Consider the following 20550-nt stretch of genomic DNA (forward strand, 5'->3'; position numbering starts at 1 on the left):
AGGAAAGTTAAGCATATGATTTTGAATGATCAACAATGATTAATTCCTGTAAGGGGTAGAGTTTGGATGTAAAATCAAGGTCAAAGTGCTCTGAGGATATTATAGTGACTCAGCCCATTCCAATGGTGCTGTTCCAACAAAAGAAATTCTCATAAAATGCTGGATGAAAACTGAGATAAGATAAGGTCTGTCAAATGATTATGCAAGTGTGTTACAGATATGCAAAGGGATTGCAAAGGTGACATCACTACTAAATGTATTTACTATCCTCAGCACTGTAGACCAGAAAACTTCTTTCCAATAAATAGGATCAATACAGTGGTTTGTTTACCTATCATATCTAATTTAGATATTATAGAGTACTAATAACTGTAGTACCTAGCATTTATTGCTACTGTATGAAGCTAATTTGAGTAGAAAGGATTCCCTGAAACTATTCTTTTTACAGTGGTAACAGCTACAAAGTGCTAACTCTCATGAGTTAACCTAAACATGTTCTAATTTGTTAATCATTATACTCTCCTTTTTTCTTTAAAACCAGGCAGGGTACTAATTCAAAGTCTATTGAAATAAACAGATATCCACTCATTTCAATGAAGTCTTGCTCAAGCTTTAGCAAAGAAATAAAAGCTACCACTGTAGCTCAGAGAAGCAAAAAACAAAGATCAGGGACCATTTATAATTCTAAGACATAAGAGCAGCCATACTGGGTCAGCCCAAAGGTACATCTAGCCCAGTACCCTCTCTTTCAATGGTGGCCAGTGCCAGGTACCCCAGAGGGAATTAACAGAATAGGTAATCAACAAATGATCCACACCCTGTGTCCATTCCCAGCTTCAGGCTAACAGACTAGAGATGTCATTACTGCCCATTCTGGCTAATAGCCATTGATGGATCTATCCGCCACAAATTGAGTAGATGTTGTCAGAGAACAGTCCACAAAGACTCCCAAGTTCTCTTTCTTGAGTGATAACAGCTAATTTAGACCCCATCATTTTATAAATATAGTTGAGCTTGTTTTCCAATGTGCATTACTTTGCATTTATCAACATTGAATTTCATCTGCCATTTTGTTGCCCAGTCACCCAAAGTACTTGAGAGCTGCCCCTAAAACACAGAATGTATAAGCAGAGAGAAGTGAACAGAATTTTTTTTCTGTATTTAAAGTTATGATGTGGGTGCTTTTATTTCATTTAATTCTGATGGTTAGCAAAAATTGTTACAGAAATGGAAGAAGCATAGACATGATACAGATATACAAAGTAGGGAATGACATAGAAAAGTTAAATCCTATTTACCCTTTCTAATATTACAAGAACAAGGGAACATCAAATGAAATTAAAAGGCTTCACATTTAAAACTGATACAAAGAAATACAGTGAAAACTTTGTTATCCAGCACTTTGTTAACTGGAAAGCTTGTTTAACCATCATTGCTCCCAGCCACAATATACTGTGTCTTTGGGCGGGCGTGGTTCTGACTCCTGCCTGTCCAGTTTGCTGGTTTGGTGCCTCTGGCCATTGCGAGGCTTCTGACAGATGGCACTGCCTGATGATGACATCATCAGGCACCTCCTGAGTAACTGGCCCGCTTGTCTGCCTGCCACTTAAGAGGACAACACAACAAAAATACCCCAAGTGAGTGAATTTGTGCATTGGAGGGGAGTGGTCCACTTCCTCATTCCTACAGGCCTTGTTAGTCCTTTATTTCTGCTGCATAGTACTTCTCTATCTGGCATAACCAGAATGACAACCTAACTCTCTGCCTTCAGAACAAACATTCTGAACAATATCCTGAATGGCTAGGCATTCCCAAGAGGGTGGGGGATGGTCATCGTGATAGGATGCAGGGGAAAATTAATAAGCTAGAGTATTGGGCACTTTCAATTAACCGGTAACCCCCATTTCCCATGAATGGCAAATAACAAAGCTTTCACTGTATATTTTTATTTGATGCCAGTTGGAACTCATTGCCAAAAGGTATCACTGGGGTTAAGATCTTTCTAGGATTCAACAAAGGGTTGATTAGATGTTTGTGTGGCAAGTGAGAGTATGTACCTTTACAGCACAAATAGATAAAAGTAAAAAATCAGGATTGAAAATCCTATGCTTTGAGACATAGGAAATTACTAACTTACGAATGACAGGATTAAACTACCCTGTACATATGTAGAGGAGAAACTGTTAACCTGAAATTGTTTTATCTTAGATATTATAGGTTAAGCACTGAGTGGGATTGAATTTTGGAGGCTGATTTTGAAGGACATTTGGCTGCTGAGAAGAGACGGAGTAGGATGAGAGGAGTCAGGGAGTGAAACTATGATTAGGAAGGGAAATGCTGTTGGGCTTTTATAAGATGGTGTCCCTAGCAGGGTAAGAAGTAGACCAATTACTGAAAGTGATTGTTTGCTTTATGTTTATGTTGTTGTTATGCTTAGGGTGGTTAAATGAAAGTTAAGATTTTTTTTTAAACCCAGGAATTGGAGGCATAGTCAACTACTGGGTTTGAAGAGATCTGCAGAGCCCTGTAAATAGAAAAAGAAGCCAGGATTGCCCAATATTTATAGACAAATGTATTGGGTGGAAGATTAGAGTGATAACAGGGCTATAGTAGTAAGCTAGAGACACCAGAGTTGAACAAGGAAGGGGCTAGTTATGACAATTTACATTTAAGATAGAAAAACCTATAATTCAGGATTCATATATGCAATTTTATAGGAATCCTACATTTATAAGAAGACTAATTAATGATGAGTGGTAACATTATATTTCCCCATGCACTGGTTATTCCATAATTATCCATTATAAGGTTCTTGCACCTTCCTCTAAAGCATCAGGTACCCTGTATTGTATTGCCTCCTGTCAGAAATAGGATGTGGATATAGGTGGACCACAGGTTTGAGTCAGCGTAGTAATTCCTATGTCTGTGTTCTTTTATTCCTTCTCTCTTTTCATTCATCCCTCATTTTCTTTTTTCCCTTCCCTTTCCTTGTCCTTTTCAGGTTCTCCTTCTCCTTTTCCCCTTTCCATTTCCCCTTCTGCTTGTCTTTCCCTTTCAGAAACCACAATTTCTCTTTCCTTCACAAGTGTCAGCCTTTCCCTTGGAGATTGTCGCCCTACCTACTTTCATTATCTTTCACAGGCCTCACCCATCTACTGAATAACCAGCATGCCTGGGATTGCCCCTGAAAGCAGTTTGTCAGAGATAATTGTATTAAATTCTAGTCCCTACATTAATAACAAATTTCAAAAACAGGAATTATTAGCATAAAAATTATATGGCTGAATTCAGGAATTGTGTTCTAGAAATGCACCTATCTCTATATAAAAACAAATTTTTCCTGATGGGTGATAGAATGACATCAACATGCACAGCCCCCAACCAACTAATCTTCTCTCTACTGTGGCGGGGAACATTTGAAGGCATTTGGGGAGGCAGAGGCAGGAAGCTCTGGCCAGGAGGGGAGCTCGCAAACAGGGAGGGGAGACATGGGCTCCCACTGCAGCCTGTGGGAGTTGGGGGAGGAGAATTTGTCCTAAGAGAGTGCAGTGGCTGCAGAGCCAGAGCATGCTGGAGTTGGTGTGTACAGCATGGGGCTGGAGCCGCTGCTGAGCATGAACAATGTGGAAGGTACCAGGAATGTGGAGCGGCAACTGCTCCTGTGGGGCTCGGAGATGTCAGGGACTTGACATGGGCTTTTTTTTTTTTCTTTGCACAAAAGGAGGAATGAAGCCTGTTCCAGGGAGGAAGAGGAGGGTCCTGCCAATCCTTCCTGCTGCCAATATCAGGGTGGCAGGGCCATGGGATGGGTTTTCACTGATTTCCCCTCAGAGCCCCCCCTGCCTGCAGTCCTGTCATGCCCCTTTGGCTCTGTGAACTCTTCATGAGTACATTTAGACAGGCCTGGGGAATGGGGGTAAGGGGCGAGGGCATCTGGGGGGCTGAAGAGGCAGAGCAGGGTCAATATGGCAGGCAACAGACTGTTCCTGCTGGGTGACAGAATGACGTCATCACATCATCAAAGTCAACAGGCTTCCTCAGTGAAGCAAAAGGGGCCGGAGCAGGGAAAGGTTGGTGCACGTAGCGGCCAGAGAGAAGGGGGTGGGCTCAAGTAGCGGCCGGGGCGTGGGGGGGGGGAGAGTTTGGCGCACTTAGCAGCTAGGTGGGGCCTTGGTGCACATAGCAGCTGGAGAGGGAGGGGGGTTGGCAAGCACAGTGAGCAGGGGGCACAGCCCCCTACTTGTTTCTTACTAAAATAATAGATATATCTAAAATCCAGTCTTCATCCAGAACATTTGTTGTTGAATAATTAATTCACAGTACAATTGCAATTAACTTTCACAAATGATTCTACAAAAATAAATTTGTTCAATAAAGAATTTCACACAATTCAATATGTGAATAAGTGTTCCAGTTTTACTCAAATTTACATATTCTTCATGGAGAGACAAGGTGGATGATGTTCACCTTTTATTGGACCAACTTCTGTTGCTGAGAGCAATAAGTCTGAGACTATAGACCTCTTCTTCAGATCTTAATATGCTGGGTCAAACCCAGTTATGATAACACTGCATACTGAGTCTTTATAGTTTTAAAGCATCTAAGATTGGTATTTAGCTAATCATTCAGCTTTAAGTTAGCCATTAACCTATTGTTACAATTCAGTTTATATATGATTAATTTTATAAGTTATGAAATCTCAAAGTAAATTGAGTTGTGTCATGCAACAATGGGAAAGAATCAATCACTTTCTTCTAAGGTGTGACAAGGGATTTTATTAGAATATCGAAAACAGTATTATCACCAAAGTGACTGTCTCTTTTTATGCTTCACTGCAGCACTTTTGCTTACAACCTTCCCAATCCCCCTCCTGTCTGGCTTCCAATTCTAGCTACAGCTTTAAAGAAAAAGTACACATAATTTTCCTATAAATAGGTGCAGGAGGTTTTATCTATATTTTGCTATTATTTGTCTTTACGTAAATGTACTAGTCTGGTAATGACATTTTCCATGTGCCTCACAAAAAGAAAGTTTAGATGTAATTTCCTCAAGCTATGGCACATGGAATAGTATTGAATAAAATTGAAATTGATGTACATGTTAAAAATTGCTGAACTTTAAATTAGTATAATAAAATGGAATTCCACATAAGGAATTTATTGGCATCTACTGAAGTTGATATAATAGTTTTTGGTCCCGTATGTGTGGAGATTTATTTTGATTTAACAGAATAACCCTATAGAGGAGTTTTGGGTTTCAGTAAGTGCTCTCTGAATTGGGGTCATAGTTTTTGTTTTGTTTACTTCAGAAATACATACTCATTTTAAAATTAAATTATCTATAAGTTCTCTTACTGCTGAGTAAATTAAATTGTGTATAACTAGTAAAGGATGATGACAGTCAGACTTGAAATATAATTTAAATTATGTCATCCTTGCTGCTTCAATAGATTCAGAAGGGGATTTTCAAATTCCATCTTTTACTTTCTTCATTATTTTCAGTACAATGCTTCCATAGTAGAGAATTTTGTGTGAAAATATTCCAAACTAGCTGGAGTTACCTGGCATTGCTTGGGAAACTGGAGGAACAAAATGTAGAATAACAGTAGTCCATTATCTCTTTTTTTAATGGTAGAAAAGTTGCACTGATTTCTATAGGGATTAAAATATAGGTCCACGTCAGCCTCCAGAGGGAGGGGGTTACACGCAGGAGGGGTGCCCCAGCTCACACCCGGAGCTGTGAGGGAGGGAAAGAGGGTCGCTTATGTAACCTCATGAGTGAGAAGGGATGAGTCCCAGACGGTGCTGGGGGACACAGGCGGCAGGCATGGGACCTAAGGTGGGCGGAGCGGCCCCTGCAGCACAGCGTGATGGGTTACTTTATTTTTACAGCTTGAGCTCGGGCCCGATCAGGTCCGAAAGTACCTTCTCCTGGATGAAAGGTTATCCCATGCAAAGTTTGGTTGCAGTAGCTCTTATAGTGTCCACATTATTAGCGCACTAACATACAAACGTTCTCCTTTATATTTTATTTTAAAGAATCTTTGCAAATTTCTTCCTTTCAGCTATGCATACTATTATTCTGGAATAGGCGCTGGTGTTCTGTTGGCAGCCTATATGCAAGTTGCATTTTGGACTCTGGCAGCTGGCCGGCAAATTAAGAAAATCAGGCAACACTTTTTTCATTCAATAATGCGACAGGAAATTGGGTGGTTTGATGTGAATGATGTTGGGGAACTCAATACCAGACTTATAGAGTAAGTATATATTTAACTTCTCAACTGTGTTTCTTGACCTTATTAAATACATGTCTGAGCTATATTAAAATATGTTCAAAATTCCTATATGAAAATCTAGTGAATTTACTATCTTTGTATAGAAATGTATAATATAGAGAGCCCTGCAGACTAGACTCCTTTACCACAGGACAGGGAAGTCACAGCAACATCCATGCTACCAGGACGCCTAAATCCTATTCTGGGGAATAATTATCAACAAAGAAGAATATAGTTCCATTTTCCTGCACATTAAGGTCCTTACCTAACAAGATGCTGAGTAATTCTGGCAAAAGGTCAGGAAGCCTCAACTCTAAATCACTTTCCTCTGTCCACATGAGACCTGCCCTGTCTTTCCTAGGACACATGAGAGCTTTCAAATCAGTCCAATATATGCATATAGGAGATGACATGTAGAGATCTGCATGGATGCAAAATGTGTATCTTCATCCGCATCTGAATTCACAAAATTGAGCTATGGATATCTGAACTGACATCCGCAGATTCGGATACCTGCGTGTATAAAGCGGAAATCAACAGATTTGCAAGGCTGTAATTATATGGGATAGATAGGTTGAATTCAGCATGAGCAGAGTCTAGGGATGACCTTTAACCCTGGTGAAGGTCATTTGGACAAGGTTACATTACATTTTCCATGGGGAACATGGAGTCTTCCAAAGTTGCATTATATTTTCACCTCAAGTGAGCTGTCTTGAAGGCTACTGTTGACAAAGATTGGAATGGGGAATTTAGGGAATCTACAGTGAGTGTGCGTGCCTGTACACAAGTTGACCATATGCCTCGAGTGAATCCTCCAATATTTGCATGTAAAGTTTGAGAAAATCACCCTGAGTCTACAGGGTTTTCTTTCCTGGCCTCCTCCCATGTGTGTTTCTGTTGAACTAATCATTTTTGACCTATGATAGGTTTGGATATAAAGTGTGTTACACCAAAATTAATCTGCATCTTAGAGCTTTTAGAAAATGCAGCAGAATGAACAAAGTATACTGCATCAATAGAAAAGCTATTGTGTTTTCTATACTTTCCTCAACTCTTTGAATGTACTTTGTTTTTTAGTGATGTCTCCAAAATTAATGAAGGAATTGGTGACAAAATTGGAATGCTCTTTCAGGCAGTAGCTACATTTCTCACAGGATTTATAGTTGGTTTCACAAAAGGATGGAAATTAACCCTTGTAATACTGGCAGTCAGTCCTGTCCTGGGACTCTCAGCTGCTATCTGGGCAAAGGTGGGTGAAAGTTATGAATTTTCACTGAGATGTAAAAATATACTAAAGTGATTTGTTTCAAGTGAATGAGCCTCTTAATTTTCTCCACTGCATGGTGGATTGATGGTGCAGCAATCAATCTACTAATGGTCGATTTAGTGGGTCTAGTGAAGACCTACTAAATCAACTACTGATCACTCTGCTGTCAACTCTGGTAATCAGCCAGAATGAGATGAGTAAGGGGAGTCAACAGGAGAGATTCTTCTGTTGATTCAGCTCAGTGTGGACCTGTGATAAGTATGTCTAAGCTATGTTGATTTGAGTTATACTACTAACATAACTCAAATTTCATAGCTTAGATCAGCTTGTCTCTATAGTGTAGACCTGCCTTAAGAGTCATAGTATATTTAATTCCTTAGGGCAGTTACAATAGCCTAGATTTAGGCTTATCTATACACACACATTGAACTATAGAACTCTAACCAATGCTGGCATAGTTAAGGTCTGGGGCGGATGAGAGTTTTGCGGGGCCCAGGGCAGCATAATTTCGTGGGGCCCCCCTTTGGAGAAAAAATAGAAAAAAGGCATCCCCCCTGTGCTCACTTCTCCAGTAGCCCCACTCTGATCATGTGAGCTACTCCTCCTCATCCCCTCTCCTAACACCTCCCTCTACATCCCTGTCCTACCTCTCTCCTCTGGTTCTGGTCCCTCCCCTGCAGGTGTCTGTCCTTCTGCTTCACCCCCAGAATCCCTGGCACCTGTACCTTCCCATATCCCTGCACCCTCCTGGTGCCTCCCCCTTCCCTCACTGCTCCTGCACCCTTTGCCCTCTTTTTCCTTGATGTCCACCCCCTCACCACCCTCTGCCCCCATTCCCCTCATGTCCCTGTGCCCTCACACATGCCTTGCTCCATCCCCTCCTTCCTCATGCCCACCCCTCCTTTCAAGCCTTCTCCCAGTACCTCCCCCTCCCCCCTTTAGCCCCCAATGCCCTTACCCTCTCCTCTTCCAGCATCACCCTGTCCCCCTGCTCCCACTGACACCTCCCCTCCTGCCCTTTTCCTCATTGTGTCCACTTGGCCCTCTGGCATTTGTCTCTCCTCCATGCTGTCCCTTGGTGCCTTCCCCTTCCTTCTCCTGACCTGTCCCCTTCCCTGCAGCACAAGCCCCTTCCTCTGCCATCCACCTTCTGCCTTCCAGTTTGCAGGGCGGCCGCGACCCCGGCCCAGGCTCCAGACCATGTGCCGAACCACGTGGCTTTAAAGTCCCGGGCCATGACGTCACGCCATGCCTGGGCATCTCCCCTCTTAGCTGTTGCGTGGCATTTCAGCACGCTGCGCATGCACTCCCTCAGCCCCACGTGGTCTGTACTGGCCGGCACCGGGGAATCTAAAGTGTGGGGATGCGGTGCCCCGTCACAATCCCCCTCCTCCTCCGGCTCTTCGGCGGACAGCCCACCAGGAAATTCCCGGTATCCTGCCAAGCCAGTCCGCTCCTGGCACTGGCGCGGGGTCTATTGAAGCGCAAGGCTCGGGGCAGCCACCCCGCTCACCCTGCCCAATATCTGCCACTGGTTAAGGTGATATAATGTAACACTGATACCAATAAATTGTCTCTAGTGTGGATACAGTTTTACTGATTTAAAGGTGCTTATATTGGTGTGGGAAAGGGAAGATGCCATACCACTGTAAGGCACCCTTATAAACATATAACTGTGTACACAGAAGGGGTTGTATCAGTATAAGTATATTGATTAAAAACTTGCACACTTAATCAAATGGTTATATTGATACAGAAACGTTTAGACCAAACCTTAGTCTCACAACTAGAGCATAAACTACTGGCTGCTCTAACCTACCCAGCATCAGAGTGGTGCAGATCTGTTCTGAAAATCAAGGAGCTATATCCAGTTCACAAAGGACCTCCCAAACAAACTCCTGCATTCGGTCTCCGTTTTGATAGCGGCTAATACTAACATTTAATTTTATATTATTGACATATTCTTTATTTCTTGTGACTGTCTAGCCCATTCTATGGTAAATGGCATCATAGTACATTTTTTGGAAAGAGGAACCTGTGGTGAAAAAAACATAAAATAACATGCTCAGGATTAATTTTTGTTTTGAGTAATTGTTTAAAATATTTTGGTTTTGTACAGATACTCTCTGCATTCACTGACAAAGAACTAACTGCCTATGCAAAAGCAGGAGCTGTTGCAGAAGAAGTTCTGTCATCAATTCGGACTGTGATAGCTTTTGGAGGACAGAAAAAAGAAATCAAAAGGTCAGAACATGTTTTTCTTTTCATCAGCTAGTTTTAAAAATTACTTTAGATGTTTTGAGTTTTTCTTGTATCTTCACTGCTGAAAGTCTGTCTACACCAGAGGGAAGACTGACAAAATTGGTTCCTGAATGGAAGTGATATTCAAATAGAAGTAGAACAATATCGTATTCAGTGCATTTGGGGGTAATTAAGGTAGGAAATTACCTAAGAAGGATGTTCTCTTTTACAGGTTTTATTGTGAGCTGAATTATGATTATTTATTTTTCCAGAACCTCAGAAAACAAAGACATAGTGCCTAAAAGAGCACACAATCTAATTTTCATATAATGCAATAAGTGAGAGTCAGAAACAGACAAAAAAGGGGATTGGGAAAGAAAAGACAAGAGTAACACTAATAATATAATGTGTTTACTCACTAAGCCATGGCTTTTACATATCTTGACAGTTCCATTAAGTTAGATTTATTTATTCTTCTTGTAATATGGAAACACATTTCTGTCATTTGTCCTAACCTTTTATCTAAAGATGACCCTCAGAACCACAAAACTTGGCAGAAACTCTCCAGGGGCTGCCTCAGGTCAGAGGGGGCCATCTGGTTCAACTCAGCACTTTTTTTAGGGTGCACTGTGGTATGTGAGTGTACCTCATCAGTGTTCTCCTCTTACAGAGAGTATCATCTTCAAGCCTCTGGTATGTGGTCCTGTGTGTTCTGAAGCAAGCAGTTTAATTTATTTGTACCTGAGTTCCACCTGTCATAGGATGATAGACTAGCCACCCTTTTGGGGCCATAATTAATGAGCTGTTTCTGAGCTGGGGGGGGAGGGTCAGGATTAATGAGATCAGATAATAGCTTCATGGACACTTGGCCCTCATAAAAGGCTAACTCTGAATATGTCCTTTTCACTCTCACAGGGTGATCTATTTGCTTAAGAGACAGTTTATTATTTTCCTTTTTTAATCTAGGAAAGGACTGGTTTTCAGGAAACTGAATACAGCATAGCTCAGGTAGAGAAAAGAGACTAGTATATCTGAATGAAGGTATAAACTTGTATCTTACAGTGAAACAAATGAACGTCCCTTTTCTTTAATCAATCATCTTTATCCTTACATTGGCTGCCATTAGCCAGCAGGCGTCGTCCCGGAAGCTGGAGCGGTCATTACATTAACAAATATAAAAATATTGTGCAAAGAATACTAACGAATATGCTCCAGTGAGGCTCATTAACTTTTAGTTCGCTCATCAATGTTTTTGTAATGTATTTTTGATATATCAGATTGTCATTTATTTGTTAACATGTCTGCACCTGGAAAAAAACGTAATATGCTATATTTTTTTAACATTCCCAACATGTGATTTTTTTTTTGTAGGTATCATAAAAATTTAGAAGATGCCAAAAACATTGGAATCAAGAAAGCTATTACAGCCAACATTTCTATGGGTATTGCTTTCTTACTGATATATTCATCATATGCATTAGCATTTTGGTATGGAACCACTTTGGTGCTATCTGAAGATTATAGCATTGGCAAAGTCCTTACGGTGAGTGTACCTCAGTAGATGAGCAATTTTAATTTAAAAATACCAAATAAAATTTTGGGTACTAGTTTATGTTTAAACCGAATGAGTCTGCACTGAGTTACACTGAATGCAAACATGTTGAAGTCCATGGAATTAAATACACTATAAATTGACAATGAATTTGAACTGTTGAACCTCATTTTTCAACCAGGCTAAGTAAATAAAATGCAATGATCAAACTACCAATGTGTGAGCATTCGCTGTCTCATAGGACTGGTAACAACATAATAATTATTTCATCTGTAAGTCACTAATTTTTAAATCAGACCAGGTCAGTGTTGACCAAAAGTTATTTTCATCTGATACTATTTGGTAACTGTAGGAGTCGGAATCCTTGAGTGGTGGGTGAAAACCCAGCTGCGGAAAGCATGCCCCAGCTCTTTCCCTTCTGCCCCAACCCTGGAGACAAGCCCACCCACCCCCAGCCTGATACTTCCTGGCCACATGGAGAGCAGGGCTGCCTACTACAGCCCCAGCCCAGCCCTCCCTGGTGACCAGGGGAGCTGGGATGCTACACCATGGCTTTACCTTACCCAGTGGGAGCCCCAGCCATAGGTGGTTGGGCATATAGGCAGTCTTGGGAAGGCTGGGCCTTCCCTTACCTAAGTTACCAACTGCCCATGTCAGAAGCCCATACTACAGGACAGGGGTAAAACCCTTTTGTAACTATCGCCTATATCCTGTAGATAGAGCCAGTAAATGAGAACCAGTTTCTTACCAGCATTTCTGTGTGGCATAACTTTATTACCCATATACATGAAAATATTTGTTTTGGTCAAAAAACAGTTAATATCTAAAATATTTTAGCAGTAAAATGACTTAGTTCCTAACAGAAGGCTGTCCTGTTTGTTATATGCAGTTTTGTTTGCATCTGCCTATAGGGAGGTTAACTTACTACCTCAAACCATCTCTGGCTTGTCCCAAGCATCAACACCAGAGTCCAAACAATATCCATCTGTGGTCATCTCAAGAAGGAATGTGATTCCCAAATGACTCTGAGTCCCTTTTCTTCCTCTTATCCTTTATCTTTTTCCTCAGTAGCTGCCCTTCCTTTCTTTCCTTCTTTGAATCTAGACATGCTGAACATGCTTCTAGACCAAAATTAGTAGATATTCATGAATAAGTTTAGTTATCCTATTAGAGTTTTGTAATTGGATGACCCGGTAGCATTCTTTTCTTCATTCTTCTTTTATTCTTCAGGTCTTTTTTGCTATATTAATCGGAGCATTCAGTGTTGGACAGACTGCACCAAGTATGGAGGCTTTTGCTAATGCAAGAGGAGCTGCCTATGCTATCTTTAATATCATAGACAATGTAAGTATCTTTGCTATGATTATCATATGAAAACATAGAGGCTGCGCCTAGACTGGCATGATTTTTTGCAAATACTTTTAACGGAAAAGTTTTTCCGTTAAAAGCATTCGCAGAAAAGAGCGTTTAGATTGGCACGGACGCTTTTGCGCAAAAGTATCTTTTGCGGAAAAGTGTCCATGCAAATCTAGACGTGGTTTTGCGCAAAAAGCCCCGATCGCCATTTTAGCCATCAGGGCTTTTTTGCACAAAACAGTTTTTACCTGTCTACACTGGCCCTCTTACGCAAAAGCATTTGCGCAAGAGGGCTTATCCCTGAGCAGGAGCATCATAGTATTTGCTCAAGAACACTGATAATCTTGCATTAGATCGTCAATGTTCTTGCGCAAATTCAAGCGGCCAGTGTAGACAGCTGGCAGGCGCTTTTGTGGAAAAACTTGCCAGTCTAGACGCAGCCAGAGAGTCAGATTTTTAAATTCCTGGCTCTCTTTCTGGGCCTGTGATTAGTAGGTATATGTAATTGTGAGTGCAATTTGATATTGTAGAAAGGTCTAACTATCTGACATGGTCTAGCAATGAGGTATTTATATACAGGCAGTCCCCGGGTTACATGGATCCGACTTACATTGGATCCCTACTTACAAATGGTGTGAGGCAACCCCGCACTAGCTGCTTCCACCCAGCAGACCAGGGAAACGCGAAGCTAGCACGCCCCCCGCCCCCTCCCCCAGCAGACCAGGGAGACGCGGAGCGGCTTTTCTCAGCAGACACCTCAGCTTGAGAATAAAGGACTGAGGGAAGTGAGGTGTGGGAGAATAAAACTGAGCTCTGGAGAAATGTTTGGCTAGAGTTTCCCCTACAATATGTACCAGTTCCGACTTACATACAAATTCAACTTAAGAACAAACCTACAGTCCCTATCTTGTACGTAACCCGGGGACTGCCTGTATTTAAATGGCATCATGTGCATCCATTAAAAAAATTAGAAGTGCATATTTGTGCCTGCAGTTATTCCTGCTTGCAACACTTCAGGATAAAAAAGGAGGCCAGGTTAATGTTGAACTGAAAATGAAACTCAAAGTCCTTGTGCAACTTGCATAACAAGAAAGGGGGATAAAAACAAGAATGGATCTTGTGAGTCTAAGCTATTTTTGTGAGATTGATTATCTTTAGTTATTCATAATTTAAATGTTTTAATTTAACCTGCTTATTTCCAATTATTTGACAATTTAACACTTACTTTTGTGCCCAAAATGTGAAACCGTTTATTTGTTTTCTTATAAACAGGTATGTATGTATGTAAGCAGTGGCACTATGTGAGTTGAATTTATCAGTCAGTTGCTTTATCTACACTAACCTATTTTTTTCTAAAATGTGCAACTGTTGAAGCATGGGTAGCAGCAATGGTTGGAACACTCTACTGTAGGCAGGATTTACATGCTTACTGATGTTTTTGCAACCAAAGATTCCAGATCTTCTCAGGCCACCATTAGAAGTAATGGTGGTTAAAAACTTGGGTTCCTGGTCTATGCAAGTGCTGCTGCTCTTGTTACAATCAGGAGAGCTGCACAAGTGATGGTGCAATTGTGAGCATTTTCTCAAAGGTATAGTAGACATTAGATTCTACAAGCCTTCAAAATGTGGAATTCTGGTGAACTTCATTTAGAAGTCAGTTGAAGTTCTGTGGACTGAGAGCTTGCAGAATTGAGGCTTCAGAAGATAAGCTATGATATTCTGAATAACCAGAGACTGCTTGTCCCCTCACATGTCCTTGGGAGGAATTCCATTAGTGGAAAAAGGAAAGGCAGCTAAAGAAAGTATATTTTTAGAATCAGGATTTTTTTTAAATTAATACAATCAACATAAACATTTTGCTACTGTATACTAGTATTTTATAAAACTGTTTAGTGGGATGGGATGGTTCAACACAAAACTAACAACTATAACAGATAGGCCAAATACATGAATGAGCTTGGAGACTGAGCTACCTCTTGATTTTAAAGGTGACCTATCCAGGTCAGGGTGAAGCCCTTGCATCTGGATAAACAGAGAGACTCAATCTCCAGTGCCGTCTACCAAATTTAAACAAATGTTTTAATTCATTCTTTTTTCAAAGTATTTTTCCATCTGTTGCATAAATAACTAAGGAACAGAGTAATGAAGAGACAAAACAAATAATACTGGTGACAGGGGCTGGAAGCTTCACCTTCCAGTGGTCACCCAAGCCACTAAAAAATACATTTAATATTGCTAAATAATTATGATGTTGTATTCTAAGACTTTTAGCAGCTGGCATAATGCAAAGGGATTGTCATTATGAAACATGATTGAATTTACTCTTTTTTTTTTCCTTTTCATTTCTATTTGGCATTTTGTTCTACTTAGGAACCTCACATTGACAGTTTTTCAGAGGCTGGCTACAAACCGGACAACATTAAAGGGAATTTGGAATTCCGCAATGTTTTCTTCAATTATCCATCTAGGAAAGATGTAAAGGTACTGGAAGTGAAGATGACTTCAAATTAAAGATAACTTGATCATTTAGTGACAGGAAAATGTTACTATAAAAAAAACTTCTGTTTTCAAAAAGGGTTCCAGCTCTCCCAGACCAGATGGACCAGACTCCATTGCCACAAATGGTTTTCAGTCCATCCAGTTGGGAGATTTGGCAACCCTATTTTCAAAAACTGGAGTTAGCAAAGGTTCCCTCTTTAACTTGGACTGCTAACTTGTGTGAAAAACACTAATTGCCTTGTTTTCACTTTGATTTGAAATCAGAGAAAACACTCACAATTACCTCATGAAATCTGGTTCAGGCCCCTGGAGCCTAAGGTTTATACTAGTGTATATGCTAATAGCAGTGATTTGGGGGGGATTTCCTTCTATTCTGTGTAGATCATCATCTTAGAGCTAGATTCCACATAGGGTAGAATGAATAAGAGCAAAGTAAAAACTTTTGAGCAGCATGAATGGGATCTAAGGCCAGGTTTACACTACAGAATTTTGTTGGCATTACTGTGTCGATCATAGGTGTTTAGAAGTATGATCCCTGCTAACATAGCCATGCCAGCAGAAGTCCATAGTGTAGACACAGTTATAGTATCAAAACTGCACTTTCACCAATACTGCTTGTTTCTAACATGGAGCGTAGTTTTATTATACTGATACAAAGCAGGGCTGTCCATTGACCTGAGTTAATGCCTGCAATTAACACAGGATAGGATTAATGCGTTAAGTTTTTAATGTGTTAATCGCAGGCGTTAATGCTGCGCTGCCCCTTTGAATTGCCGCTCCAGCGCTTTAAACGGGCAGCACAAGCAGAGACCCTTTGAAGCGCCAGAGCAGCACTTCAAAGGGGCTTTGCAACGCAGAGCCAGGGATCCCTAGCTGATCCCCGGCTCTGCGTGCGCTACCCCTTTCAATTGCCGTTTTGGTGCTTTAAAAGGGCAGTGCATTAGGAGCTGGGGATCAGCTCATTAAAAAGGTGTGGCTAATAAATGAAGCTGCTACTACCTAAAGACAGAATATAGTACATATATGTGGCAATGTTTCAATAGAAAATATAGTAAGCCATTGTGTAAACCGCATCTATATTGTGCAATGTATTGACACTAAATTAAGTTCTGCTGAAAATATGGAGAAATTCCACGTAAGTCACTGAAATTTCTCCAGATTTATATTATGAAAGGAAGAGCAGAAATTGACCCATTATATTTTTGCTAAGTTTTTTTTACTATTCTTTTCTTAAATAGATATTGAAAGGCTTGAATTTGAAGGTTAATTGTGGCCAGACAGTAGCTTTGGTTGGTAGCAGTGGCTGTGGGAAAAGTACAACAGTTCAACTGATCCAGAGATTTTATGATCCAGAGAAGGGCATGGTAAGATACCTGAACTGAGCTGGACGCTTTATATGTCAAATTACTGTAATATTGATGAAGTTTGTATCCATGATTGGGACATTTACACCCATGTTTTAATTTTCTTTATCTTAGATTACCATTGATGGGCAGGATATTAAGACCCTAAATTTAAGATATCTGAGGGAGATTATTGGTGTGGTGAATCAGGAGCCAGTTTTATTCGCTACTACTATTGCAGAAAACATCCGGTATGGCCGTGAAGATGTCACTATGGAAGAGATTGAAAAAGCTGTCAAGGAAGCTAATGCCTATGACTTTATCATGAAACTCCCTAATGTAAGCAAGTCAATTCTGCTGCCAAATTCTCTCTTAAACCTTTTAATACTAAATAGCTCCTTAGGAGAACTTTCCATAACTCAATAGTAATAGAAATGTAGCCGTGTTAGTCTGGTGTAGCTGAAGCAAAATGCAGGACAATGTAGCACTTTAAAGACTAACAAGATGGTTTATTAGATGATGAGCTTTCGTGGGCCAGACCCACTTCCTCAGATCAAATAGTGGAAGAAAATAGTCACAACCATATATACCAAAGGATACAATTAAAAAAATGAACACACATGAAAAGGACAAATCACATTTCAGAACAGAAGGGAGATGTGGGGGGGGGGGGAAGGAAGGTAAATGTCTGTGAGTTAATGATATTAGAGGTGGGGAAGGTAGATGTCTGTGAACTAATGGTATTAGAGATGATAATTGGGGAAGCTATCTTTGTAATGGGTAAGGTAGTTGGGGTCTTTGTTCAATCCCCCCCGGAGAGTGTCGAATTTTAGCTTGAATGACAGTTCAGAGGATTCCCTTTCAAGTGCACATGTAAAAGGTCTTTGTAGCAGAATGCAGATAGTTAAGTCGTTGAGACAGTGTCCTTTCTGGTTGAAATGGCAAGAAACTGTTTTTTCTTTGTGATCTTGTCTGATATCTGTTTTGTGGGCATTAATCCTTTGGCGAAGTGTCTGAGACGTTTGTCCAATGTACATAGCAGATGGACACTTTCGGCACATGGTAGCATAAATTATATTTCTGGATGCGCAGGAATATGTGTTCTTGATCTTATAACTCACTTGGTTAGGTCCAATAATGGTATCAGCAGAATGAATATGTGGACAAAGCTGGCAATGGGGTTTGTTGCAAGGGAAGGTACCAGGGTTGGTATTAGTGTGGTATGTCCTGTGGTTGTTGGTAAGAACCATCCTGAGGTTAGGTGGTTGTCCATAACTCAGAAGTTAGAGATTGCTAAATCTATAATTGCAAATTCCAACCTTGCCAAGGCTTTTTCCCGTCTTTCTTGAAAGATGGCAGAATCAATGTAATCTGCTAGTCATGGTTTGATGAGCACTTTGCAAAAATTAGATAGACCAGTGGTTCTCAACTGTTTTAATGGGGTCAGCAGGGCTGGCTTAGGGCAGAAACACTAGTGCTGAGGGCCGAAAAGCTCAGTTTACAAGCCCCTTGTCCTTGGGCTTCAGCTATGATCCTCCCTCACCTACCCTCTGCCCAGGATGGTAGGGCTTGCACAGGCTCAGCCTTTGGTTCCCCTTCTGGGGTCTCATATTAATTTTTATTATCAGAGGGGTTTACAGTGCAATGAAGTTGGAAAACCCCTGATTAAGACTGAAAAAAGCACATGATCTGCTCATGAGATAGTCTCACTGGTTGTGCTTTGATAAAAGGAAAGTGCTTTGTGGACATAGCAGACTGAGCACATCTTGGCTGTGTCTACACTGGCATGAATTTCCGGAACTGCTTAAAACGGAATACTATTCCGTTTTCAGTTTTTCCGGAAAAGGAGCGTCTACATTGGCAGGCTGCTTTTCCAGAAAAGCCCTTTTTCCGGAAAAGCGTCTGTGGCCAATGTAGACGTGCTTTTCCAGAAAAGAGCCCCGATCGCCATTTTCGCGATCGGGGCTTTTTTCCGGAAAAGACTACTGTGCTGTCTACACTGGCCCTTTTCCGGAACAGTGTTCCGGAATAAGGACTTATGCCCGAGCGGGAGCAGAATAGTTTTTCCAGAATAGCGGCTGATTTTGTACAGTAGAGCGTCGTTGCTTTTCCGGAAATTCAAGGGCCAGTGTAGACAGCTCGCAGCTTATTCCGGAAAAGCGGCTGATTTTCTGGAATAAGTGGCCCAGTGTAGACACAGCCTTTTAGTCTGTCTTTTGTTGATATGGCACTTTAAAACATGAGAGATTTGGAAACTTATCTTAATACCTTTGCAGAAGTTTGAAACCATGGTTGGAGAAAGAGGGGCACAACTGAGTGGAGGTCAGAAACAGAGAATAGCCATTGCACGAGCTCTAGTTCGCAATCCCAAGATTCTTCTGCTTGATGAGGCAACTTCAGCTTTGGACACTGAAAGTGAATCAGTTGTGCAAACAGCACTGGACAAGGTCTGTATAGCTTTAAAACAAAAACTATGAATTTAGTTCTAATCTTTAAAACTTTTCAAATTTTGTGTGAGCTAAACTTTGAGGTAAATTTTTATTTTATAAACACATTTAAATACACAATTTGAAATTCCAATTCACCAGCAATATATTTAGCTGAATGGATTCACTAAGCGTTACATTTACCTGATCACCAAGGAACTTTTGAAAATTTTACGCTCATTATTTAAGGCAGCTGGCTGCATCTTTGCCGGTCTTGTAGAGCCCTATGTAGACAGGGCCATTTGTTGGAAAAACCCCTCTTTGCACAAGATCCCTTATTCCTCAAAATTAGAGGTTTACAGGATCTGGTGCAAAAGGGTTTTTGTTACATAACTACACACACACAAACCAAAACAATGTAAAACTTTTAGAGCCTATAAATCTACAGGCAGTCCCCGACTTACGTGGATCCGACTTACGTCGGATCCGCAGTTACGAACGGGGCTGCCCCAGAGTACACGGACTGCGGGACCTCGCGGTCCTGCCGCCCGTGTACTCTGGGGCTTTGCTCTGCGTCTCCCTGGTCTGCAGACCAGGAAGACGCAGAGCAAAGCCGCGGAGGGGCTCGGGCAGCGGGGCAGCCCAGGCGCGCCTGGACTGCTCCGCTGCCGGCTTCCCTGCGGCTTTGCAAAGCTGCCGGGGGGCTCGGGCAGCGAGGCACCCCAGGCGCGCCTGGGCTGCCCCGCCGCCGGCTTCCCCGAGGCTTTGCAAAGCCGCGGGGGGGTGCTCGGGCAGCGAGGCAGCCCAGGCGCGCCTGGACTGCCCCGCCGCCGGCTTTCCTGCGGCTTTGCAAAGCTGCGGGGGGGCTCGGGCAGCGAGGCAGCCCAAGCCGCCTGGACTGCTCCGCTGCCGGCTTCCCCGAGGCTTTGCAAAGCGGCGGGGCGGCTCGGGCAGCGGGGCACCCCAGGTGCGCCTGGGCTGCTCCGCTGCCGGCTTCCCCGAGGCTTTGCAAAGCCGCGGGGGAAGCCGGCAGCGGGACAGCCCAGACGCCCCACGGCTGCCCCGCTGCTGGCGTCCTCAGAGGCTTTGCTCCCCATCTCCCTGGTCTTCTGGTCTCCAGCAGACCAGGGAGACGGGGAGCAAAGCCGCGGAGGACCCAGGCGGCGGGACCGCAGTGCGTCTCGGTCCGCCGCCCGTGTCTTCCTGGTCCGCTGGGGTGGGGGGGGCGCAGCTAGTATGCGCCTCTCCCCCCCCCCCCCCCCAGCAGACTAGGCTTTTCTCCGGACGCCTGTGGCAGAGCAGCTGGGGTGCTGCCGGTTGGTCCCGCAGTGCCGCTCTGGGCGCTACTGGTCCAACCCAGCAGCACCCCAGCTGCTCTGGTCCTGATTCAGCCGCTGCTGGTCAGTTTCAGCAGCGGCTGAATCAGGACGCCTGGGGCAGAGCAGATGGGGTGCTGCTGGGTTGGTCCACTAGTGCCGAGGAGCGGCGCTACTGGAGCAACCCAGCAGCACCCCAGCTGCTCTGCCCCAGGCGCCTGATTTAGCCGCTGCTGAAACTGACCAGCGCTGACTACAGGAAGCCCGAGGCAGAGT

At 42.5% G+C, this 20550-nt stretch overlaps 1 protein-coding gene across 2 annotated transcripts in view; it reads left to right on the forward strand.

Annotated features, from left to right (window-relative positions):
- Nucleotides 1-20550, forward strand: part of ABCB1 (ATP binding cassette subfamily B member 1) — a 73358-nt gene that overhangs the window by 15977 nt on the left and 36831 nt on the right. For both annotated transcript variants that reach the window (XM_075922433.1, XM_075922434.1), the window contains 9 exons: nt 6065-6256; nt 7352-7523; nt 9661-9785; nt 11154-11325; nt 12565-12678; nt 15061-15171; nt 16428-16553; nt 16668-16871; nt 18809-18979. In XM_075922433.1, the coding sequence (XP_075778548.1) occupies nt 6065-6256; nt 7352-7523; nt 9661-9785; nt 11154-11325; nt 12565-12678; nt 15061-15171; nt 16428-16553; nt 16668-16871; nt 18809-18979 (1387 nt within the window). The remainder of the gene's footprint in view (nt 1-6064; nt 6257-7351; nt 7524-9660; nt 9786-11153; nt 11326-12564; nt 12679-15060; nt 15172-16427; nt 16554-16667; nt 16872-18808; nt 18980-20550) is intronic.

This window comes from Pelodiscus sinensis, chromosome 2 (assembly GCF_049634645.1).
Source record: "Pelodiscus sinensis isolate JC-2024 chromosome 2, ASM4963464v1, whole genome shotgun sequence".
Classification (NCBI taxonomy): domain Eukaryota; kingdom Metazoa; phylum Chordata; order Testudines; family Trionychidae; genus Pelodiscus; species Pelodiscus sinensis.